Source organism: Oxyura jamaicensis, chromosome 1, assembly GCF_011077185.1.
Source record: "Oxyura jamaicensis isolate SHBP4307 breed ruddy duck chromosome 1, BPBGC_Ojam_1.0, whole genome shotgun sequence".
In the NCBI taxonomy this organism is placed as follows: domain Eukaryota; kingdom Metazoa; phylum Chordata; class Aves; order Anseriformes; family Anatidae; genus Oxyura; species Oxyura jamaicensis.
The window spans coordinates 14,294,319-14,321,210 of NC_048893.1; the positions used below are offsets into that span (position 1 = coordinate 14,294,319).

The 26,892-nt window shown below is 38.5% G+C and overlaps 1 protein-coding gene across 1 annotated transcript in view; it reads right to left on the reverse strand.

The window, feature by feature from the left end:
* The window catches only part of COG5 (component of oligomeric golgi complex 5), a 183,528-nt gene that overhangs the window by 18,200 nt on the left and 138,436 nt on the right, over positions 1-26,892 (reverse strand). Inside the window, exons 14-18 of the mRNA XM_035332406.1 lie at positions 25,257-25,356; positions 5,529-5,639; positions 4,031-4,093; positions 3,100-3,203; positions 1,377-1,614 (exon numbers count right to left, since the gene is read on the reverse strand). Of these exons, the coding sequence (XP_035188297.1) occupies positions 1,377-1,614; positions 3,100-3,203; positions 4,031-4,093; positions 5,529-5,639; positions 25,257-25,356 (616 nt within the window). The remainder of the gene's footprint in view (positions 1-1,376; positions 1,615-3,099; positions 3,204-4,030; positions 4,094-5,528; positions 5,640-25,256; positions 25,357-26,892) is intronic.

Genomic DNA, 26,892 nt, shown 5'->3' on the forward strand with positions numbered 1-26,892 from the left:
TTTAGCACTGCAGCATAAATTACAAAAAGTATTTATATTCCTTCCAGAGGAGGAGTCAAGTGTCCTTTTTTTCTGTTTTATGCCATTGTCTTCAAAATAGCAAAGGGAATGGAGCCTTCCCACTGAAATCAATTGAACACTTCCCTTTAAATTCTTTGGTTAAAGGCTGGTCTGCTGCTTTTTAGTAATGAATACAAAAACTTTACTCAGGAGTAATCAGTAGAAGCCTATTGCATAGTTTAGTCCACTGTTAAAAAATGACAATTGTGTAAGAGCCTGAAAGCTGAAAGAGCTGGAGTTGATCCTTTTGATACCCATAACCGAACAAAATGCCCCAAATGGAACTGCCCTGATACCTGTCTCTCAATTTGGTTACGACAGCTGAATCCAGAACATGAAAAGAGGGGCTGTTTTTCACACATAAAGCTTTTTTGACCCCTAAGGGCCAACACAGTGTCAGGCAACCTGATCTGTATGTATGTCCTGACAAAGATTTTTCTTCTTGTCTTTTTTTCAGGGCACTTAAAGGCAAAAGATACAAAGCAGCCACAACCAGTAAAGAAGATAGTAATTCCTCCCCTCCCTGCCTTCCTCTCCTACCTCAGTCACCTACCAAAAGCAGCAGTCAATATGCAGACAACTGGTGCCTAATTCCCTTTTCCACTTGGATAATCTGTATCCTTCAGGCCAATCTAGTAGATGCCTGTGTTCTTTGGCAAGTTAATCAGACAGTGTTACTATTGACAAATTAAATTTGAATATAGCAGATAACATGGAGAAACAGTGCATATTAATCTAGTGATTTGTTTTGTGTTTTAGTTCAGTATAAAGATATGTGTAAATCTGAGAGACAGGTGAGTCAGGTCATGAGGAGAATCCCACAGGAAGACGGCCCTTCTATTAATGAAAGGACAATTCTTCCACAGGATATTAATATTTCTTTAGCTTGTCTCTTACTCTGCAAGGCAGGTGAGCTAGTGATTAACCACTGCTGGCACCATGATATATAAAGCAATTAAGAAAACGACACTCTATTCCATTACAAGAGAGAGAAAGAATGAAGTGAATGAACGGTGGCAAATGATGGATGTACCGAATAGGTCAGACAAGATGGATAATATTTCAAGACGTAGCTGAATTTAAATGAAACAGTCGCTTGATGGGGAGATGTCACACCTCCTTGAATGTGCTTTGTGGTGACAACTACTTAGTGGATGCATTTCTCAGGAATCTGTATCTCGGAGAACATGTTTAGAACTGGAATGCACCAATCTCCACAGGTGCCTGCTTATGCTTTGCTGGGGGTAAAAGTATTGATACCTTTCAGAGAACACAGTGAAGCAACAATACAAAGCCGGAGCTGACATTAGGGGTACCTGTGCGAAATCCGCTGCAAGCCGCATCTTCCCACCTTCACCAAGGGGCCTTATTAAACTGGCATTGCGAATGAAAAGTTCAATTGCTCTTTGAGCCATGGCTTCGGTGTTATCAAAGACAAAGTCAAAACACTCAAAATGTCTGAAGTAGTCACTCATTACTCTTGCTATAAAACCCTGTAGTTCTTTCATGTAGAGAGAACAAGGGACATCTGGTTTTCCTGAGCTGGATAATGATCTGCCAAAAAAGAAGAAAAAAGGAAAAATAAATGGAAGCAGTTAAATTCATCTTTAAAACACAACCAAAAACTACTGAAGTCTTTTTCATTTTTTTCCCTACCCCACGAAGCCATAGCATGAATTATAGAGTATCATTTAGGCTCAGAATAGAGTGTGTAGCTCTTTCTGAAATCATGGTGAAAAAATCTCTCTTATCAGCCATCCCCATCCTAACAAGATAAAGGAAATCACCCCACTCCCACCTAACTTGCAGAGCCTCTGCTAGTTTGGAGCCTAAAGCTCAAATCCGGCACTAAATTTAAACGTCGCAGCTGTTGATATAAAACTCTAATAATGGATCAGAAAATACACGTCACAGGGTCACTAGTTTAGCCTATCCCAAACCTGTTCTCTGCATAGAATTAGTTTCATAGATTGCTCCAAACCAAGGATTATAAAGTCAATCTAATTACCACTGAAGCAGCACAGAAGCTAGGAAACACAGAAATAAATCACCTTTCTCTTTCTTTGAATCACAGCCAGGCAACCAAGCTCTTCCAAACTCAGGAACCTGAGCATGCAGGCTAGCTAACAAAACTCAGCCTTTGGATGGAATCAGTTTATCCACTCTGACAGATATCTTGCTAGTGGCAGCAAAAGAAAGATGGAGAGGGTAAAATATTGTTTTGTTTTAAGGAAAAAAAAAAAAAAAAAAAAAAAAGGAAAATGAAAACCAGCTCTGAAAATATACCCTTTTTTTTTTCAGTGAATTTCCAAAACAAAAAAGAAGATTGATGTCTACTGACCAAATCTTCTGTGTCTGCAGGACATCTCATGATATAAGAAATATCATAACACAGATAAGCAAAACAATGCTCAAGGAGAAAGGCTCCAGTATAGCTAGGACTTCAGATGTTTGCAGATGAAGAATACTGGAAATGGTAATCTAAAATTTTACAGAAAAGTAGCATAGCATACTAAGTCTGAGATTACAATAAAAAATAAATACATAAAATTTGAACCATTTCACATTTAGTAGTAAGTTAGAAACATTTCTGTGTAATTTTGAATCAGAGGTTATATGCTTTCTTTTGAGAAATAGGAACACTGACAATTCTGAGAATTGCCCACAAAAAAAAAAAATAATAAAAAAAAGAAACATTTTGAAAACAGAAGAGGTTTTTTTAAGGCACAAAAAATGCCCCCTGCTTGGTTTTCTTTTCATTTTAAAAGGAATTTTACTCAAAAGATACAAAAAAAAAAGGGGGGGGGGGGGGCCAAGACACATGTTGCCTGATTAATTTGTTTCAATAGCTATAATTCTGCTTTCTGTGTTAATTGACCATAATGTATCACCTACCTTCCCCTCAATAATTATGGGCCCTTGCTCCAAGGACATTGTGGCAGTAACAATTTATTATGTATATGGCAATAATTTATTTTGCATATGCAGGATGTCTTACTAAGGCAATAGTAAATTTAAAAAAAAAAAAAAGGTATTTACCCAGAAAAATCTTCCTGGTGCATAGTGATGATAATAGCTTCAACTGAATCTCCTACAGAGTTCAGTAACGGTTGAACAGCACTACCCATTAGATCATGGACTGTCTAAAATAGAAAAAGGCAGAAATAAGGAACAGAAACTACAAGCATTTGCATTCTGACACCTCAAAAATACCTTAACAAACAGTACACACCAACAGCATCTTTTTTACTACTATGTATTAGAAACTGCTAAGCAGGACAAAACCCTAAGATAACGTTGAACTTTAACCAATCTAACCAGTGAAGTACATAAATAAGGCTATTTACTACTGTGTACATAAAGCCTTTCTTTCAAGAATGTGCAGAACAATCTAGCATTCCTGCTTTGCAGACATACATGTTCTGGTGCACACAGCTCATTCAGCCATTCACTCCCCTGAGACAGGCAAGCTGCCCTTCATTCCTCTGCACATAACCGCTCCCAGATCAGCGCACAGCAGGATGGATGCGGAGAGCTGTCACCCACAGCACCCAGAGCACAGCCTGGCTCTCCACACCGCCCCGCAGAAAAGCACCAGATAGCATAAAGATCACAGGGTGGTTTGTGTGTGTGTGTGTCAGGGGGTGGTGATAAAGGATTCAGTTACTGCTGTGTGAGTGCTGCAGAGAAAGATATTTATTTTCACAGTCTGATGACAACTGGGTTCCGACCATTATGAGAATATTCTTAAATACAAACATTACTCAAGCTGTGACTTGGCACATGCAACACTTATGTAGCTGCAGATAAGGCAAAATAAAAATTACAGAATATTTGTCTAGCTTTGGCTAATATACATTCATACAAAATAATACCTGGAAAAAAAGCATCCCTCTAAAGTGCAGCGACAAAAAAAAAAAAAGCAAACCCCAACCCCCTGCATCTGTCCAGCATCTGGACATTCAGTTACCTTTAAGGCAGCTGTAATTGTTTGCTCAGCAGCTGCTGGGAATGAGCTCTGATTGGCAATCACCTACAAATGTTAAAGGAATTGTCAACAGTCAACATTCAACAAATGATTAGAATCTACAACTTTTAATTTCATTTAAAAACACAGAGTTATTCTTAGTAATGAGTGGAATATATATGTACAGATAACTATCAAATGTGTTTTATGCAGACAGAATTCTTCATGCACCACTATCAGTCCTTTGCTCTCATATTTCCTATGGACTCTGCTGCTACTTTGGCAAAGAAATTATTTAAGTGATTTCAACTGAAATTTAGCTGAAGGGTTAATATAATCAGAATAAATTTAACTGGTATATTCTCCTGCTGCTTTGTACAGAATTTATGGAGAACTGTACAAGCAGGTCTACAGCAAATATTTGAAAAAATGGTTATGTTCTTTCTCATTTCTATGACTTGTGATCCTAGATGTTAAATAGCCGCTTATGTACAGCTACAGCAACATTAGAACTGAAAGTCAAGGCATGAACCGAGGCATATTCCTTACAATTTCCTTACAGTTATGAACATGCTATATAATAGTATTTTTAAGCCAGATAAGTACTGAGCTCAGGCTGAATCATATCAGATCTTCCTCCAACACTAAGGCACATGAGGTTCATTACTAAATACATCAGAGAAAGCAGACTTAAAAGTTGATCCACCATCTGTTTGCAAAATCCAAGCAAATTTTGTAGGCTTTTTGGCCTTTTTTAACATTCTTTAAACATATCCACAGTCAGAAGTTCTCATGATCTTGTTTCTAATCAGGCTAGGATTTAAACATAATTAATTACAACCACCACAATATATGTTTGCATTAATTTATAGAGACTGTGTAGCCATTGATATCACTGAGTCAGTAAACTGGAATTGTTCATAACTGAGTCCTCAAAACATTTCTATGCCAGACTTTGGTTACAGCAACAACACACACAGATACTTGTGAGGTACTACTTTTCTTGACTTCACCCTTTTCTTCCCCTTTTCAATTGGGCCACAACTGTGGGAAAGCAGTGGGGTTTTCTTAGGAAGATAATCTTAGGCTGGGCCAAATGCAGACAAGAGCTATCAGGCTTACCAGAACTAAGACAGAGCTTTTGTGATAAGAAAAACAAACAAACAAACAAACACACACACACACACACACACACACACACACACAAAAACACAGGAAGAGTAACTGTTTAGGCTCTTATAACAATGGCCGTGAGATGTGACTACTGTCTATAAAACACATCTTCCACTCTTTTTTTAATATTAACACCTTATCACATAGCAGTGCTTACAAGGGCCAACCAAGTGTCAAAAAGCTGTACAAATGCACAGCAAGATGCAGTGCTTAATCCAAAATTTCACAGTATTTGTCAGAGTTCTCATCAGCTAGTAGGATGATATGCATGCAATACAGCAAAGAAGTTAACATTAAGGAAAGAAGAGAAACATCAAAGGAAGCCCACCTTCAGAACTGATTGGTGTAGTTTGTACAGTGAATTAACTACAGCCACGTTCCTCCTCTGTCCCTCTGTGAGAGGTCCGATCACCTGGCTGGCATCTCCTTGAGTAGACAGCTGCAGTGATAACAGAAATTATTAAAACAATATTAACATCAACTCTTTAAACAGTGCATCACCTCTAAATTGTAGTTAGCTAAACTTAGGTCATGGCAGAAAACTTTAGCTCATCCTTCAGAACCGATGTTCTTCCATTTAACTTGTCTTGATTTGTGTGATTTCCACCTCCACGTAAGACAAACTGAAACAAAAGGAACAAGAAGCAAGAAAGACAGATGTCTCAGCTTACAAAACCCACAGCACTCAGAGCCAGGTGTCTTGGAGGTACCCAGTCCTTGCACATCTTTATCATCTAGGAATCAGCAGAAGTCCCCTATCAGAGTCCCCATATAACCTCAAGTGGAGCTCAAAATGGTGGATGAGCTTTCAGTCCTTACTTCTGATAACCATTCAAGCATCTCCCTAAAAACTCTTTATTCTTCACATAGGTGGCTTACAATTCTGTACGCATTTGTGGCTTGTAAACGAACAGGAAAATAGAACTGCAAGAACCCGAACTGCTGCTCCTCCCATTAAAAAGAGTTTTCCGCATGAATCTTCCAGCAAAAACCAGAAAAATAATTCTTCATATTTAAACTCCACACAGTGTGTGTTTTTTTGTCATTACCACAGAAATCAAAGTTCCAGGATGACACATAAATAGCAATTAACTGCAGAACAGTTCTCTAAGGATACTGCAGCATATGTTTGTAATTTAAAATAAAATAAATTGTAATTGGGAAACAAATGGAAATTTTCTTGTGGACAGAAAGCTAAAAAAAATACAAAGAATTGACAAAAGGCTATGTGAATTCTAGAAGTATGTCTAAATATTACAGCAAGAATAGCTATTAATAGAAAGCTTTACTGCGATATAATTATCTCACTAGCTATCTGTATTTCAGAAAACAAAATTATCCTCCAGGAAACTCCTGAAGATGCCTACATCTGAAAGCCTCCCAGTAAAAATATATTTGACTCATTGAACAAGTCATCAAGAGACCTTTATGAAGTATGTCTTTAAACAGTTGTAGTTCATGTGGAAAGCTCCTAAACTAAATATGCAGTAAAAAAAGTGTTCATGAAAAGGAACAAACATAACATGAAGATTTTTAAGGTAAGTGAAACAAATGTTTAGTACTAGAGAAAGACTATTCCTGCACTTTCCATAGCTTCCATTCAGCATAAACACAGACATCATGCAAGCAAGTTATCTAGGATTTGCCAGTGTTGCTAATAATGTTTTAGACAAGTTCTTGCAAGCACACATGAACACAAATTTATTCACAGCACTACAGTGACAGTTCATTCGCATTTCTCCAAATTTAGGGCTTATTTCAGAATAAACAGGTCTGAGGCCTTTGCGGAAGCAGAAGTCTTTTCCAACATACCTTTAATTGTTTGACATCAGGATGCATCTTTAGACTAGCTGATAAATAAATCATCTCAGCAACTCCCTGCCTCCTTGATGAGGACAGCCATGTAAGCTGTGCACAACTCTGTTTGCTGCTTAGTATTGCAATTTGACAGACCTGGCTGGTGTTAACAATTCTGCTTCTCACACTAAGGGCTTCACAGATTAATAACTAAAGAGTCGTGCAGAGGAACACAACACCCTGTCCATCCAGCTGCCCACCCTCACACACCCCAGTAACCTTTTTTCACACCTTTTTTAAGCACCATATAGACTATTCAACTCAACTGTTTTTTTTGCACATTTACAGCTATTACACAAAAGCCATTATTAGGACAGCCAATTCTGCATCCTAGTCACCTAAATTTCAGTTTCTCCGAGTCTGTTACAAAGGTCTCACGATTTCTTTTACTTAGTCATTATGAAATCATTAGACCGTGTCACTTTAGCTGGTAAAAACAGCTTAACTGGTAAATAAAAACAGTAGCCAGTACAAACACAAGCCTTCTGCAGAGCAAGCAACTCTTGCAGTAAGCAATAGAGCACAATAGATTCACAGACAAAATCTAAAAATGCCTTAAAAAATAAAACCTTTCTAAAATTATTTACAATATTAACTTCAAGTTAATCGGTTTGAACTTTGACAGCTAGATGTGTATTGTGTATTTTAATATAAGATCACTGGTCACAACAAGGCTTGGAATACCCAGCTCCTGTAACTAGCAGTAGGAACGGGGCAGCTCCAGGCTCCCCGAGATGGCTTCTCATGAAGGCATGCCACGGAAATGGTTCCCTGCCATGTACAGCATCAGTCTCAGGCGGTCATTCCTTTCTCTTGCTGTAACCCAGATTACTCATGTGATCTTGCCTTGAGGAAAGAAGTTTTTGTTTGCACTGAGGTCTACCCAACAGTTCACGTACATATACTTCACCATGGGCATATATTTGGATTTCAGGTAGTTTATCATTATTCCAATATCCCAACAATTCAGACTGAATTCTTGACACCTCGAATCTCCATTGAACAATCTGTATCCAGGTAGGAAAATGCCATTGTCTCCCCCCCAGTTCCAACAAACCATGCTTATGGCCCATTTACTTTAGACAGAAATCATCCCTCAATTTATTTTCCATCATACCGGGTTTTATCAATGAATCATAGTCATCATTTTCTTTATATAGTAACTACTTCTGAAGTTCTGCGCTGCACGTAAGTTTACACACTTAAGCACACTGGTAATGTGACTCTTCCTCTGTTATCTGACTGCTGGGGATTGCACCGTGTAAATAGGTTAAGTCAAATAAGTATGAATAAGCCACATCCACTCAGCTGTAAGACACAGTCCCTTTAGAAGCGGGCAGTCGAGATAAAATCTGATGCCTTAGTAATCGGTTTCATTTATCCAGAACTGCAGAAGGCCAAAAGGGTGAATTTATGCTAAACAGAAACTGGGAGGACAGAAGGGGTGACTTCATCCCAGTTCAGAGTCTGTTTTGGGAAGGGAACAGCTAAAAGAGTACCAGATCCCATCTCCAGGGAACCATCAATTACCCTGGGAGTTAGCCGGGGTTGAGCCTGATAGTTGAGAAAACAAAGAAAAAGAAACCAAGCTGAAGCCAGACCTAAATGAGCAGTAACAAGGACTGTAAGTGTTCCACTTGTCTGTATCCATCTTCAAACATAGCAATTGTTTTCCTATGCTCACTTCAGTTGAGTAGAATATTCTCACTTTCACCTCAAAAGCTGTTTCCCATTTACAACTATTTAAAGCACAGGCACCCCCTACCCCAGCAAGTGGCAATTGTAAAACAGGTGACACATCAGTACTGGCTCCCTTTGCTAAATTGAGATGCTAGTGAGGGAGAGAAGTCTCCCACCAGCAAACACCAGCCAGGGCTTTTGCATAATGCATCACCAGGGCTGTGTCTTGCGGTACCCTCAGGAATGTGAAAATGAGCTGCTGTTCCACTGGGCATTTCACGAAAACTCCAAGGGCAGCTGCTAGACTAAAATGAGAATGAAACACTGGAGGAACTGCCTTTCTGACACTCTCGAAGGTAGGAGGTTGAAATTTGCTCAACCTAGCAGCTGAAAGAAGGAGGCTGGAAGACTTTTTAAATCCAATTCAACAGGATCTAAAGACTAAAAATTCATGAGAGGCAGATTTGGCTATATTTTAGAGAAACGAGTTTAAAGAAACTCATCAAGACACTTTGCAAGAGAAAGATGTTAACCATTTGAGCAGAGAAAGGACTCAACACGGACAGTGAAAGCCATAAACTAGCATCAGACTGAACGAAGGAGGGGGTTTCTGTAGTTCATACCACCTTGTGCCCTAGAAGCTACGGCAGAACAACGCAGACCCACAACACTTAATGACTTAAAGCTCTCATGAACTAGCATCTGGAAAAATACATAGTGACAGGCCTTAAGGATATGTCACCTAAAAATCCTTTAAAATGCAAAAAATAAAAGCTTCACTCTGAAAATACTTGCAGAAAAAAAAAAGACTGAAGGACAATTTATGTTTTTATATCCTAAGCTAATAACACAATTAAAAGTTTTCATCTATCTTCAGGTATGAACTAAGAGTCTTCTCAGGTAATTTTATATATCTACACCCAAAATGGTGATCCACAGACCCCTTTGAAACCAATGGCATAAAATAGGCCTTTATAGGCCATGATTCATTTCATCTGAATGTAGAAGTCCAAACAAAATACACCAGGCTCCTCCTCTCCATTGAGTACTAATGGCATTGAGACTTGTTTTCAATGCCTATAAATGCCTGCATTAAAGGCAACTAAGTTATAACACGTAAATCTTCCCTCCTGTTTTCTTGCTAGCAGACTGAGATGTTCAGCCCCATTTTAGGGGACTTGGAAGTGAAATGTCAGAAACTGAAATACAGAACTAGAAGTAATTTGAACTAAGTTTGCTTCCTGTCATAGGTAACTGTTTTATAAATCCAGTTCACCACCAGACCCTTAAGGCAGCAGTATCATCCAAGTTGTACACAGCTCTGCGCTGAAAATAATGACTGGCCACATGGGTGGATGCTAATATTGTATCTGAATACTTTTTTTTTTGGTGGTGAAATCACAACAACTTGTTTGAGGAAAGAGTCTTTCCCTGGAGAAAAACTGCAACGTGGAAAATGACCCATTCTAGATGAGGAACAGTTACCTAAACCCAGTGTCCTGACAGGTGACCAGGAAGCCTGTGTAGTTTTCCCTGCCCCAAAGCCCTGCCCTTTCGCCATCTACCAGCTCAGCAAGCACCTACTGCTGTCATCAGCTGGAAGCTTTGTTTGCAGGGGCCTTCACACCTGGAGAAGTATTGATACAGGTTCCAATGGAGACAAGTGCCCTGAAATAAATTTCATGAAACTGCTGGACTTCAGACTGATGTAACCGTCCAAATTTAAAACACTGCCCAACTCATTTCACTCTGAAGAAGTGTTGAAGAATAACAAAGTATTACAGGAGAAATAAAGAAATTGTATCTAATAAAAATAAGGCTTCGATTTGAACACATTATTGAAACAGGGAGCAATATAAGAAATTAATTAGACGGAATTTATTAAGTAGCTTACTGAGCCAAAAATGACACTTGTAGAACCTGATACACAAAAAGTGTGTCACAAAGAGGAACAAGCCATCTGAAGGCCACCTGTCTTGCTTCGGCCTCACATGACTGAGAACTGTAGGCCATGACCTGGCACTGTGCTCTGACCTGATTCAGAGGTCATGTTAAATAGTTTCTTTTAGTTTGTATCCTTCCCATACTAACAAGCTCACCCTGCCTCCAGACTGCAGGTGCCTCGTGTCTGGCCAGTATGGCACACGATGCAGAAAACGTCAGGAGTGGTTCACATGACCAAATACAGGAAAACAAAAGTAGAGAAATAAGCACGTCTACTGAGTAATCAATCTACTGTTCAGAACCAGTTAAGGGGGAGAGTAAATGCACCCAGTAAAAGCACACCAACTTCCCTCCACTAACTGCAAAGCAGGAACAAAGATGGAAACATGCTGCCTGAAGTTACATACGATGAATTCTCACCCTGTAATTGTATTTGCACCATTTCTGTAGACCCACCTCGGAAACCCATTTTGGAAATAACCAGATCAAGTTGTCTAGATTTTACTCTTTTCTATGCTTAATCCCTAAAATGAGATACTTAATTTGGCGGCATGTATTTTTTCTCTCATGTTGAGACATGTTGTGATAATTTTTCTTTGGGTTAAATTGCTGTTTTCACCAGGAAGCAATTAATGTAGAATTTAGATTAAGACAAAAAATAACTAATTGATTCTCTCCTGGGCTATAAAAAATGCCTTTTTTTTTTTTTTTTTTCTTTTGTAATAAAGACTATTACTATCTTTTCCCATAATCTGTTTAACTTTGATTCAAAGTGATTAACTTCCCCTCTTGCAACAGGTGGCAGCTCAGAAGCAACACTGATTTGCTAGCTGTTTTGCTACCCTTCCTTTCACAGATTACACATTTTGTGAAAAAGCTCAGTTTCACACTTAGAAACTAAGATCTTGTGTACATCTTTCATGACAGTTTTAGAGAACTCCATTTATTTCATTTCGCTGTTCTATAACAGCCTTACAAACCCACTCCTTAAAGAGCAGGAAACAACATCGTAATTTAGGAGTACCGAGAAGATCTTAAATCAAAATAAGACTAAAGCGGTGCCTCTCAACAAAGCATTTGATCTAACTCTAGGATCACGAGACTAATGTGTTTTGATAGCACAAATTGAACTCCAATTGTCAAGCTGACATTTTCAAGAATAAATACATTCCTAATAGAGGCAGCTGATGTGGCCATACCTCTGGCAGAAAACAATCAATCCATCTGGTGCTTGGCCTCCTGCCTGAGCATAACAACTTATTATAAAACACAGAATCCATTTGCAGAGTTTCTGAGTCAATAGGGCTTGGCTCTGGGATTTCTCCCATAAGCTACAAATAACTGGGATGGTTTACTATTTAGTTTAATATTTTCCATGTGGCAGAGGGAGCCTTTTACAATCTCTTTCCACCTAAGGAACATAGAAGTTTACCAGAGTTAGTTTGCTGTTTTTTGTAAAAATATGCCACCTAACAGCAAAACATGCAACAATCTGAACTCCACTAGCTATGTAAGCTAGTATATTAGTTACTTGGAGTACAATTTGAAAAAAAAAAAAAAAAAAGAGGCATAATATAGAGGTCTGAAGTGTAAGATTTAAATGAATGTGTCAGGGGTCAATGACGTCCTTCATAGACAAGGATAAACTTAAATAAATGTCCTGCTTTAAAAATAAGTTAAAATTTAAGACTAAATCATAAATAATAATTTGTTCTTGAAATGACTTCCAATTTTTCAAAGAAGATGATATATTTCAGGACATTAAGGAAGGAATAAGCTGTGAGTTCAGGCAATAATTTAAAATGTACATAAAAACATTTCTATTGCACCCTCAGGACATTCTTATAGCTTCTAGCATTTCTTTTTCTTTTTTATTTTTTTTGCCTTCTTCAGAAATATGGAAATTTTATATGCAAGGAATATAGAAAAGGACTTCTTCTCGTGAAAGAATTCAAAATCTTATAAAACCACAGTAATTCTTTTGGGAAGAAAAATTTGAAACTAACATGGGAGGGACGGTTAAGCCCTTGACCAAAGAAAAAAGACCCAACATCATGCTCACACTATTCATGCTAGAACAACGGTAATCATCAAACTGTTCCCTGAGGGTTATTTTTTTCTACTTTAATATTCTCAAAAGTGGAAGAAATGGAAGGAAAATGGCAAATGGCCTTTCTGGAACAAAAAAGACAGGATTTATCTCTATGTCTTTGAATCATGAGAGACAAAAAGCACTGAGCAAAATAATCAAAAGTGAGTAATGGTTCGTGGTCTTTAAAGAATGAGATGCTTTAAACAACTCTACTTTCCAAAAGCAGCTGGCAGTCATTCACCTAAAACCAGTTTGTTCAAGGAATCTCAGAGAATCTGAAACCTAAAGCACTTGCGATCATTTGTCAACTCCTGAAAATTATGCCCTCTGTATTTTTTCAGACTCTGGTTTATCAAACTGACTAATCCAAGTCTTCGAAGGATTTCAGGGACAATGTGTGTTGATCCTGATACCTCTGAGTGCAACACTTTACTAAATTTTTTATGCTTGCCAGAATAATGACTGAATGATTAATCACATTTTATGTCATCCCAATAACTGTTGGTCCCAACCAAATGCACCTCCAGAGGCAAAAAGTAGACTCCAATCTGCAAGATACACAAAATGAGCAGGTCCAACATGATAAGGTTCACCTACATTTTCAAAAAAAAATCAACTTATTTAATTACCATCTATTTTTTTTGGTATCCAGTCCATGCATTAACTGAGATTCTAGTACTTCTGCACTGTGGAAATTCACAAAGGAGCTTTATATTGTCAAACTCCAACTAAAGTTGCTCCAAAATTATGAAATTCCAAAGATTATACAATACCGATATACATTTACCTAAATCTAGTTCTAAATCATAAAAATTAATTTGATATGAGATAATTTAGAGCACACTAACAAAATATTGTAAGGACTGTGCAGTCTTGCTCTTCTTCTACCTGTTAGCAAAAATTACATGCTAGATTCAAAGAAGTCTTCTAACCACCTTCCCAGCAAGATAAAATGAAATGTACAGTATTCTTAAAGCCAGCCTTTTATGCTTTGATGTTTTTTTTTGTTTTGTTTTTGTTTTTGTTTTTCTGGAGGTTAGCCAGTATCTTTAAAAAAAAAAAATCACACATCTGTTATGTGAGCCACAATCTAACCAGCAAAAGACAACATGAGAATGAAGAAAATGTTTCATGAAATTATTTTTAATACTCTCCTCTAGATTTTTAAATCAATTTTTAAAAGTTTAAATGCTTGGTGTTTTTTTTAAGTGACTTGACAGCTAGACAGAAAATTTCTAGGTATTTTCTGGACATTATAAATAACTGCCTAATGACTGTTCTTACAAAACTCTTGTAATCTTTCAAAAAAAAAAAAAAAAGAGAGATCCTTATCTGACCTCTAATTATTTTCAAATTAGACCCACTGCCATCTTTTGGTTTTATTCCTGTACCATGAAATAGTAATCTTTTCTTAAATTATTTCAGTATATAATAGCCTCCCACATATTCTATTTAAATACCTATTAATGAATTCCTTTAATGTGCCAAATACTGAATTCGTATTTTTGTGTTCTCTCACTTGGATAGCTCAGATCCAAGTTTTTCAATGGCAGTAACACCTTGTCTTCAGGGTACTAGTGTAATACAATTAATACACGTTTCAGAAAGAAGTGGGGAAAATTTAATCTTTCACTTTACTGACACCATTACAACTGACCTGTTATTTACAGAAAACCTTTCCCGAAGTGTCATTTCACTACTGTTCTTGCCTACTTGTGAGCACATTACATTTCATACTTTTTTCCAAAGTTCACAATATTCGACATTTAGACAGGAGGACAGGATACATTTCCCTGGAACTGTCAGACAAATCTCATTGTTGGAATATGTTCTGAATAGTGATTCATCCTCAAATGAAAGCTCACAATTCAATATAACACCACCTAGTACAAGACAGGGATTAATTCTTGTAAGACCACATAATAAAAATGACAATCAGAAATTTACCTTTTGCCATTACAACGAGAACTCATCTTACTTTTCAATTCAAAACCATCACAGGTCTCATAAATCTGATAGAGTTTAAAGGTGGTGCCAAACTCTAGTGTATGAATGTATCTTCCCTTTGCTGTAAGAATCTGATCCCAGGAAACGTATTTTCTCTCCCTCTCCTCCCTTCTCTTCCCCACTTCATTGAATTATTTAGCTAGTTAAACTTAGCCATATCAGATAAGAGAATGAGTGGGGGGAAAAAAAAGATACCCCAAACCACACGGTTATGTCAGTAAACAACCCGTCAGAGATGCAGCTCCCATCAACTGTAGGTTTTCTTGATAGTATAGCATATTTAATTCAGTGAACTTTTATAAATTAAATGAACAAAACAACTGGGGAGGGGGGGGCGGGGGGGGGGGCGGGGCGTGGATAGTGTAAGATACATTTTTCCTCAGGAATATGTGTCAGTAAAGCCAGCCCAACAAACACATTCCTCCAAAAATGAGGCCTTAATTTTTTCAATTTCCCCAAGATAGAGCCCCTCCTACATCAACATCTTTCTTGCAACTTGTTACAGATATTTTTACTTTCTACCAGGCAGACAATGGAGATTTTTTCTAGTCTAGTCCCCTTCTTCCTTTTCCTAGTCAAACTCTAAGTATAGATAGAAAGGTTCACAAAAAAATCCTATCACCATGAATACTGAGAGAGGACTAAGAACCAATCCTTCTTATCCAGCTAGTTTATCTTTGCAGCATTTTAACTTCTCAATCACATCTTCTTGCATTTCTACATTTCTCAACAATTTCAATGGCTGCGCCAAGATGTTCCAATATAGTCTCTGGATCCTTATAACACACTTAGCCTTTTAGATTATGGACAAAATAAGCCATTCATATTGCTTACAATCTAAATAACCCACTGAAAACAGCTTATTTAAATCTTCATTCCCCTGATCAAACATGACAGACACTTTTTCTTCAACAAATGACATTATGAAAATTCCTTGTAAAGATGCTGTCTCTTTCTCAGCTCAGCGTTAAAGCTGAATTAATTGCTGTTTCTCCGTTCCACCTGGCCTTCTAGCATTTTCTTTTTTCATTCTCTTTTTTGCAACAAGGTTTACAAATCAAGGAGCTGCATTAATTAATTAGAGATTGTTTTTAAACAGTAAGAAATTTAAACAAAGAGCAAAGCATACTTCATTGTAATCTCAGAAGATCTCTTGTAGATCTGTGGCATGACAGAATTAAGTCTCAAAACTACATCAACAAGGACAAACTGCAGCCTATTTTCTATTGACTATCATGTATCAGATGCACTATAAACCCATGCAGAAAGAAATCACGAAAAAAATCAAGATTAATCTGCCACAAAATCACAAATGATTATGATGATGGGAGTGATGTGCAGAAAGTTGACATCTATTTTAAACCTCAGTAATCACAAACTAGTTTTTAAACACACTCCAAAGAAAGGATCAGCTTTTTTTGCAGTAAATCTGAAAGACAAAAATAAATTTTCTAGAGCGGCGTAAGAAGAACACAGTCTGTTTTCTCACAATCTGCCTCTGTAAAAAACTCCAAAAAAATCTGTTCCAACCCACTCTAAATGGCTAGCTAGTGGACCAGAGATACTAGGGCTGAATATCCACTAAAAGTGGAAAATTGAAAAGATCATTACAGGTAACACTAAGAGATTAAGCCGCTGAAGCAGTATTAAAGAACACTATAGTAGCTGAAGATACTAATAAAGAAGAATTTGGAATCTTACACCTGCAAACTGCAAGTTCAAATACAAACTAGACTGAAGGATGATGAGGGATAAATTGTTTGGCTCCGTTTCAGTCTTAAAGGAAAGTGGGCATTTATTAAAATCTTCGTAAAGAGTATCACTGGCTGTCAATCTTATCTAAAGCCTCAGGAAGGAGACCCGTGATAGAAAGGGTCTGAGAGAACAGAAATTCATCTTGAAAATGATCCCTACAGAGTAGAGATAGAGCACAATGATGGGATAATGCACTCAGCCACACAAGTTTTGTGGGTAATACTAAAAATAAGAACAACTGCAGCAGAGCTGACTTTCCATTTTATATATATTGATGCTGATCTTATGTAATGCATTTGGTTCTGATCAGCATTACAAAGATCAGTGCTCTAAAAATATCTGAACGTGACAGACAGATAGATGCTCCTCAGCCTATATATCCATCCATTATACTCACTAAAAATAGAATATTAAATTACAGAAGGGGTTGGTTGCACTGCCATACAAAAAGGGGTCGTCTGAGCTGGCTCAAAGAAAGATTTGGCTACCAGAAGAAAGCGCTGAACTCCTGAACACACGGAAGTCCTAACAGCCAAGAGCTTTCTAGCACCCATGCAGGAATATGTAGAGTTGCCAGCCACACCACCACAGACAACTGTGCTCTTTTCAAGGGCTAAAAATCCCGTGGAAAAAGCAAATGCTACTTGCAATAAGTCAAGGATGGCTGACAAGCATTACAGACAGAAAAACATGTTTAGGAAAGAATATCTTTTGAAGTTCTGGCACTCTAAGAAAATCTTCAGAGCAGAAATGTTACTATAGAATAAATCAGCATCTCCCAACTTCTGCCTCAGAGGTTTATTTACATCAGAAGTAAGAAAGCATGAATTCCAGATGCAAGGAAAAATTACTTCAATCTGTCAGCATTTTAAGCTTCCTCTTGAACAGATTTTGCATGTCACTCTCTTTTGGTCTCATTCACTTCTTGGCTACATCCACAGCAATAAATTAAACAGTACCAGGAAAGGCTCCTGGACTCTGGCACGTGATCATCCCCACTGCTAAAATACTGGGACACTCCTTAGCAAGATTTTGGCCTGGGCCAACGACAGCTTTCCCAAATGATCTCCAGCCACGGCTGCAGAGAGGCAACATTGCAGAGATTATCCCCAGAAGGGCCCTGGCAGGCAGCCACTGTGTTATGGAAAAGCAGAGCCCTCACCAGCACCGCAGCAGGCTGCTCTAGGCCAGCTGGCCTCAGTGCCCAGGAATGTTCCTGGGCACATTTCCTTCACCAGTATAGATGTCGCCATGTCATGGACTTAGAAAGTTCACAGCTAGGAGAGCAAATTAAGTTCGGACTGTCGGTCAGAAGCCTTTGCTGACCTTGGATTCTCAACTGACACAGGCAGATATTAACATAAACACCAGAGTGGTGGTGTGGAGCGATTTCATACACAGCCTTTCTGCAGCAAAAACAGACACATTTTGCTGATCCTTGAAGTGAGGCCAACACTAATCAGAACAAGCCTCAATGATACAAATTTGCCTTCAAACAGATGAGACCAAGCTCATTTACTTACTCACATTTACTGTTCTGAGGACATGTTATATGTGTTTCTTTACACATCCATACTCAAATACATTTCAAAAGCAAATTGCCTTGGAGACAAGCAGGGAGCGACTGGGATAAAGCAGCACTTGTCTCTGAAGGACGGGTTGAAACAAATTGTTACATTTTTCTGTTTTTTTTATTTATTTATTTATTCATTATGATGGATAATATACTTTATACTAGTACAGTTCCAGTTACACTATTTAGTAGCAGTTAATTGCAATGTAAACCCTCAGAACAAAGTTTAGAAATAATGCGTATTAGTTTTAATCATATAATTTTTATGTCAGAGTTCCTTTACATTTAAATATTAGTCCAAGCAAATATTCAGAGCTGTTTTACAACACCTGAAATCCAGTTTCACCATTGCATTGGAAATTTATATACAGCTAATTCAAGGTTTCCCTGTCACTTCCCAAGAACCTTTTTGTACACGGCTGACTACTACCATATTACTACTTGTATTATTGCCCCAGTACTCTGCCACTGGTGACCATTCTAAAACCATATATAACATGACTTAACTCAGATATTTACTTATGTAAATGTAAACGAATTTCCATATACTACTGAGAACCCAGATAGTGAGAAACACCCTGCCCACTCTCTACTCTATCACATATATCAGCTGATGATGACTTTTCCCTCAAAACAAGCCAGAATTTAGATATCTAGTTCTCCAAAGAAAAATCCCTACAAATTACTTTGTGTGCCAAGTGTACATTGCTTTTGGGATCAGAACATCAAGTTCTCTCTCATGTTCCTTTTGGCACGTTCAGCACCAGAGGTCCTTAATACATGAATCAGTGTCCTACCTTTGAAAATATGGGACAATGTTTTTTGAACTTTGGTGTGGGGACTCTACTTTTGAGGCACTCGTGTTCTCTTTAATCTTTAATCTCAACATTCACTTCTGTTCCTGGATCTTTAGCATTTTATCCTTAAGTATATAAAAGATGCCAAGTGTCAATTGTATTTTCTTAAGAAGGTCAGGGGAAGAATTCCTCAAAATGCCAGGAAGGACTGTGCTCTCTCTCCTATATAGCTGAAAGTTATTCAGGTAGCTTTTTTACACCAGGCAAATCTGATAATCAGAAAATCCCACACCCATCGCCCAGAGTAAAATCCTGATGAGAAGCCAAGCCTCTACCAATAGCTGTGGGCAAAGGATAGATTAGCAGCTCTCCTGCTGCCCACAAACTCATTCATCAACTTTTGTAAGATACATGACACAAGTCCAACCACATTTAGTTAAGAGAATTTAAAAAATGATTCAAATTCTCTATTTCCTTCCTCCCTCATTACACCCACTCTCTTTCTCCATCTTTTGAGTGCTTCCTCTTTATGATTGCTTACAAGTCTGACAGTGGGAAAGATCTCCATTATGTCATCTGCCTGCAGCCTCTCGTCTCTTGGAAAGATCCGTTTTTTAGACAAACTTTACTGAAACATATTTCTCCATAAAATACAAATATTCTGTATTTAGGAACCTTCTCCAATTACAGGAAATCACAGCTCCCACTGATTTTAGCCTTATCTATCCTAACCCTAGGATAAATCTGCCTGGTGTAATATGATCGTGTAGGTTCTTGCTTTGCCTGTACTGCCAGCAGACACAAAGCAACACTGCTAAATATCCAAATGTAAAAGTGAGTTTTAAGACAGTTTGATCCTCCGAAGTTGCTAGCATAACCACCCCCACCTGCTCCGAAAAGCAAGTGGGCAACCTGATTTTCACAATCCTGCCTCTGCCAGTTACTCTTGGCTTGTTTATTGGTCAAAAGATACCAGGCCATTAGTCTCTGACGGTTAGGCCTTATGGTGGGAGGCAACAAGACAACCTCCACAACACTGGCAGCAAGACCGGAGGGAGTGCTGTGGGTCTCTGGTATGATTAATAAAGACAGTCTGACAGGACGACTGCAACTCTAGGAAAGATACTAGCAAGAGGTCTGCAGGTTCAAAAAGGAGGAGAATCGCATCTCCTCTAAACAACTGCATTGTCATGTTCGCAGCACAACACGTTTCATCTATGTGCACTTGGTGGGCGTATTAGTGTATTTCAGTCCACCCACACGCAAAGCTGAACAGAAATAGCACAAAAGAACATACAGTACTTACATTTCTACTCCCAATATAGGAGATATCTGAAATCATCACTCAAAAGGCAGAAAGAATGCAACAAAAAAAAAAAAAGGTGACAATAAATATTGTTTGGACTAGTCCAGAGCCAGGAAGGGAACAGACTAGGTGACCAAAGAGGGCTCTTCCATATCCATCTCTACAAGGACAATGGATCTTACAATTTATTTTTTTGCTTGTTGGCAAAAGTACCAATTTTGTAAACTTTCACAGCTTTTAGCTCTCAATGTTTCATGACTTCTTTCTGCAAAACATCCAGTTCTAAGTGTCAGAGAAATATTCCTACCAACAGTCAAACCAAAACACAATGACTGCAGAATTGCGGCAAAGAGGTTTTTAATTATGAGCAAAACTACAACACTCCAAATACATTCAAAATTCCGCTCACTAAATGAAAAAATTACAGGAAATGAACTGGGGAAATACAATTATGTCTCACTTCCAATCAACAGGTGACTATCATTTTCATGTTTTAAAAACATTGAAAATATTTCTGAAATCATTCAGATATCTTTTCCAAAAACGGACAGCCAAAATATGTTCACTTCTTGAATACAGAGTATTTCCATAGAGTACCACCTTAGAGTAAGTGGTCTTCAAGTGGGGTGCGTGCACAAGTGTTATAAAAATGAGTCACTAGAGTGTGGGAACAAAATATATAGTACATTGTATATAACTTATAGATATAGAAATATACATATAATAGAAGTGCATGGTATTTTTGCTGGTAGATATGCCTGCCCAAAAACAGTTGAATGAAGACAGTGGTGAGATAGAAGCTCTCTTTTCTGTCTCTTCTCAACTATCAATTATACAAATGGGTCAAAACCTAAGAGGCAGATTTTTGAGATCTTGTCTTTTGTTAAGTAGCATGGATTCTCAAAAAAAAAATCAACTTTTTCTTTGTTTTCAGGAAAAGCAATTTTAAGTTTCTCATGGATCTGTTCCCTCCCTTGTACTTATTGTCAGCAGTTGATGAAACAGCTAATTTCCCTTATGTGGCCAGTTAAATATGACCATGTGTTACGTATATCAATCAAGATGTGTAGATGGGTAACTTAAGGTACTTCTAAATGAGAACTGTTGAATCCCTTTGGAAACTCTTAAATAAAGAGAAAAATTAGTGGTTTTGTTGTTGTTTTAATTTGTGATCCCTCACTTTTTATAAAATGTGGCCAATTAACAAAATCTAGCTCAGTAAGCAGTAGTTACATTAAAAAGTGAGGAGCGTATTACGATGCGCAAATGCAGGGGAAAAAAATTACTCTTATCCAAAATAACAGATCAGATTTTTTAATCTCTTTTCTGATCTGGAATGACAAGGACATAGAATTGGTGACTAAATGAAAATCTCATGATGTCTGTAATCATTGTAAGGATGCTTGGGCTGTGTGATTTAGGAAAATGTGAATAAGAGGAGACAAAATAGTAATATCAAGTACTCTTCCTCAGCATCACCTAATAAAAAGCAGGATGGGTGGTGAGGTTAAAAGGTAATCGTCTTAATTTAACAGAAATATATTTTTAATTAATGCAATATATAATTATTCCTTCAAACTCTGCATAGTAAGAACATCTGCAGTTAAGCTGAGTGAAACTAGGACAATAATTCTGAACACTTTGTGGCATATACCAACCACATCAAGCATCAACAAGGGACTAGCGAAGCTGAAGATTCACCCAGCAGCAGAATAAATCTACCTACTGCTCACAAGTGGTTATTTATATCTTCTTTGAAATCATTTGAACTGGTTAATACAATGGGTTTGAGGCACAGCAAGTGCTAGTTCCTGGCATTGGTAAATAAGAAAACCAAAAGCCAGCAGCATACGAAGTCACAAGCAATAGGAACAAATATTTGGGATTCATTGGAAAAGGCCATTTTTTCTTACTTGTTTTTGCTTTAATTCTGTATGCACAGACTGCTATATGCTGCTTTTACTCAAAGTTAACATCTTGAATCTTGAAAAATATTTTTCTTGTTAGTTTTCCTGTCTAAAGCTAACTAGAGAAACAGTGATAAAATCTTAGTAAAATATAACTCCTGTGTGTGTGTGTGTGTGTGTGTGTGTGTGTGTGTGTGTGTGTGTGAGAGAGAGAGAGAGAGAGAGAGAGAGAGAGAGAGAGAGAGAGAGAGAGAGAAATCCTTATTTCATCTAGAAGGAATTGAAAAAATAAAAACCCAACATCAACCCCCCAAATCATTAAGATATTCTAAACCATATGCACAGGGTTGGCAAGCACGACACAAGACATATGAGATAGCCATGCTCTTCTGGAGAGGCAGCTGGAGGGTAGGCAAGGTATTTTAGCACTTTAAAGATGACATTATACACCTATGCCTTGACAATTGTGTTGAGCCCTTCCAGTTTTATTTTTTTAACATGTATATCAGTAAGTGTAGTAGGTTTATGTGGCAAGGTTTTGGTAGCAGGGGGCCAGAGGGGTGGCTTCTGTGAGAAGGATCTAGAAGCTGCCCCATGTTTGGTAAGGGCCCCACTGCTGACCAGAGCTGAGCCAGTAAGTGATGTTGTTTGTGCCTCTGTGAGAGCAGATTTAAGACAGGGGAAAAAAACGCTGTGCCACACAGCAGCTGGGAGAGTGAGAGGAGTGAGGAACAGCCTTGCAGGCGCCAAGGTCAGCGAAGAAGGAGGGGGAGAGGTGCTCCAGGCACCGGAGCAGAAGTCCCCTGCGGCCTGTGGTGAGGCCCATGGTGAAGCAGGATGTCCCCCTGCAGCCCATGGAGTACCACGGTGGAGCAGGGTTCCACACTGCAGCCCGTGGAGGAGACCACGGTGGAGCAGGTGGACCTGCACCGACGGAGACTGCGGCCTGTGGAAGACCCCTGCCGGAGCAGATTCCGGGCCGGACCTGCAGCCCGTGGAGAGGAGCCCGCGCAGGAGCAGGTGACCTGGCAGGAGCTGCTGCCCGTGGGGGACCCAGGTTGGAGCAGTGTGCTCCCGAGGGATGGACCCTGTGGTACGGACCCATATCTGGAGCAGTTCTTGAAGAGCTGCTGCCTGTGGGAAGCCCACACCGGATCAGTTCAGCAAGGACTGCATCCCGTGGGAGGGACCCCACGGCACAGGGGACGAGCGTGACCGAGAAGGAGCAGCAGAGAAGAATTTCTATAGACTGACCATAGCCCCCATTGCCCCGTTCCCCTGCGCCGCTCAGGGGGAGGAGGTGGAAGAGGGTGGATGGGGGGGGGGGGAAGGTGCTTTTGGTTTCTTTCCTTTCTCACTTCTCTAGCTTGTTAGTAATAGGCAATAAATCTTACCAGCTCCCTATGCTGAGTCTGTTTTGCCCATCACAATAATTACTGCGCGATCTCCTTGTCCTTATCTCAACCCTTGAGCCCCTTTCATCGTATTTTCTCCCTGTTCCTCTTTGAGGAGGGGGAGTGAGAGAGCGGTTGTGGTGGAGCTTGGTCGCCCACCTCAGTAAAACCATCACAGTAAGGAAAGAAAAAAAATGTAAAAAATAAAATTAAATTTTAAAATTGCTGTACAATAAACAATTTGTATTGTTTTATAATTAGCAGGTATATTCTTGAAGTACATTTATGTTCACTCTGCCAGTTTGACTAATCCTGTCTCTTGATTTTTCAAAGTTTCATTTTCAGTAGTTTGAATAGAAGTTCAAGGGTTTAGATTCCCTCTTAACTCTTACATTCTTTTAGTTTTACATTATTTTAGTTAGTCAACTAACACAAGGCCACAAATCATATATTCATCAGATTATTTCTACATATCTTTTTTTTTCAAGGCTTCTTAAGAACTTGCCAGATGGCTGGTCACAAAATTATATATGCTCTTGAGCAAGCCATTGGCCAGATTCAAACTCTAACAGAGGTGCTGAGCACAGTAGACCCTGGTGCTTTCACAGTTACAGCTGATACATATGCCACTATTTGACTCTACACTCCAAGATAAATACAGATGAAAGTTTCTTTTTCCCCCCCCCTTTTTTTTTTTTCTCATGACGACTCCTGCCAGCCTGAGCAAACTTCACTCCAAAATTGTGACACCATGATTTGATATCTTCCAACACAATTCATCCAACAGACATGCTAAACAAAGAATTTGCTATTGAATTTCACATTTTTAAAGCTATTCAGTGACAGCAGGTGTCTAAAAGTTAAACAGAATCCATACTAACTTAACTACTGCTATGTTTTGTAGCCAACTGTTGAAAAAAAAAAAAAAAAAAAAAAGTGAGTACCCCTGTCTTTAAATGAGCCATATAGTAAAGGAATGTCTCCAGAGTCTGAGTTTGTTTTCAGAATCAATGTTGTTTAAGAGAAAATCTTGTTCACAAATACAAGTGGTTAGGAATTTCTTGAGGGTCTCCATACTGCAACAAAGCAATTTTTATCTTTTCATAATAAAAGCATTAACATTTTAGCAACAGATGTCACTAGAAAATTGTTGATATTAAAAATTATTTTTTCGTATGATGATATTCATTGTACTACCCATTGGCGTCTTGGGAATCCCTCCCCCTTCCTCTGTTCAATTCAACATTAAATAACAGTGCATGGTGAATGACTGGAAGCATTTGACAAGTGCAAACAAATCAAAGGTCAAGTAAATATATAGCAAATGATAAATATACAGAAAAAATGCCAAAATTCTGTTGCATGTAGTGCAAAACATGTATTTCAATAGTCCCAATTCTAATATCATAAAGACGATATATCGTGTAACCAAAGGGCTATCCAATGGTAGTAAATATTAAACTGGATTGAACTGTCTTGATTTTACTTAAAGACAAGTAGCCTTTTTAGCCTTTTTTTTTTTAATTAATATGGCAATTTCAGTTTTGAGTTACACACAAACTGTATTGCTATCAATTGACTGTGTTTATGTGAAGGCCGATTTTAACTGAAAATATTTCCAGATGGAAAGCTAATTCAAAGGTTTTGTCTCTCTAGATTGCATTACTGTTCTGCTGTAAATCTACAAAAAAGAGAACATTTTACATTGAAAAACAGAATTTTGTAAAAATTTAAAATTACTTACAAGCTGTTCAGATTTTACACCGTAGAGCTGAATGGTCTTTGCCACGTTTTTTGAAACAGCTAAACTAAGGTCTGGATCAACAGCAGCCACATTTAGCTCACTAGAAGCAAAGATTACAAATATTAATTAACAACTTAGCAGTGCTGTATTTAATTGATAAGAAATTAACTATTAATACTTAGTTATGTGGCATGTCAATTTAGAGAGAGTAACACATAACCAAGTCTTTCTAAGCACTGTAATTCAGTTTACAATTTAACAAGTCATTTGGGAATTTTATGTTCAGAGTGTTCCTATTCTGGTAAAAATGAGCAAAGTTTAGGAATGACACTTCAGTATAAAATCGCTATTAGTAAGCCATTCAAAAATATTGACTGCAATTAACTACATTGAAGCTTTGGCAGCAGCCTTCAAACATTACAGGTGAATACATAGTCATTCAACTCTGGAATTACATGAGCTGTGCAGAAATACCCAGGGGATGCCTGAGCTTGACACAACTAATAAGCTGTGTTTTAGGCAATACTATGTAGTAACAAAGGCCCCAAAGGAATGACAGGGAACAAACGGAAGAAGGAAAATACTTCTAAATCTCTTGCAGTATTGCTCATACACGGAACTGCATGGATCTCCTTCAGCTGGGGCTGCATTCATGAATGCTCTACTGAGAATGCAGACAAGCACAAGGACCATCCCAAGGGACCACAGTGCTGCTAGTGATGAGATTAGTGTCTCCCAAGAACTGGAGAGAAATGAGGAATATCCTTCTCTGACAGTTCTATAGGGCCCCAAACATCATTATCTAGAGGTCTCTTTGGAAAACTCAGCTAAAGCTTACTAATTTTCATGTCATAGACTCATAGAATGATTTGGGTTGTAAGGGACCTTACAGACCACCCAGTTCCACCCCCCTGCCATGGGCAGGGACACCTCCCACCAGACCAGGTTGCCCAAAGCCCCATCCAGCCTGGCCTTGAACACCTCCAGGGATGGGGCAGCCACAGCTTCTCTGGGCAGCCTGTGCCAGGGCCTCACCACCCTCAGAGTAAAGAATTTCTTCCTTACATCTAATCTAAATCTCCCCTTTTTTATTGAAAGCCATTCCCCCTTGTCCTATCCCTACACCCCCTGACAGAGTCCCTCCCCAGCTTTTCTGCAGGCCCCCTTTAGGCACTGCAAGGCCACTGTAAGGTCCCCCTGCAGCCTTCTCTTCTCTAGACTAAATAGCCCCAACCTCCTCAGCCCTTCTTCATAGAAGAGGTGCTGTTCTCTGGACTTGCTCTAATAGGCCTACATCTCTCTTATGCTGTGTGTCCCAGTGCTGAATGTCATTTTCCCTTTTCCTCTGCAAGGAGGAAAACAACACCAGTTTGGAAAACAACACAGGAAAACAACACAAATAGGCATCTTCTGAGCATTTGTAACTCCCAGCCACAAGTTCAGTGTCAGCATTTACTATTACCCAAATATACTCACACACATTCACATTGTGAATACTGCCCATCATTTTCAGGCTGTACTAAAAAGACTAGTCCTTACCAAAACTTTATGAGTGCAAATATACATCTGTAATTCAAGCATCTCATTTCATAAATTCCACATGGCATAATTGTCTTCAACTAGTATCTTGCTGTTT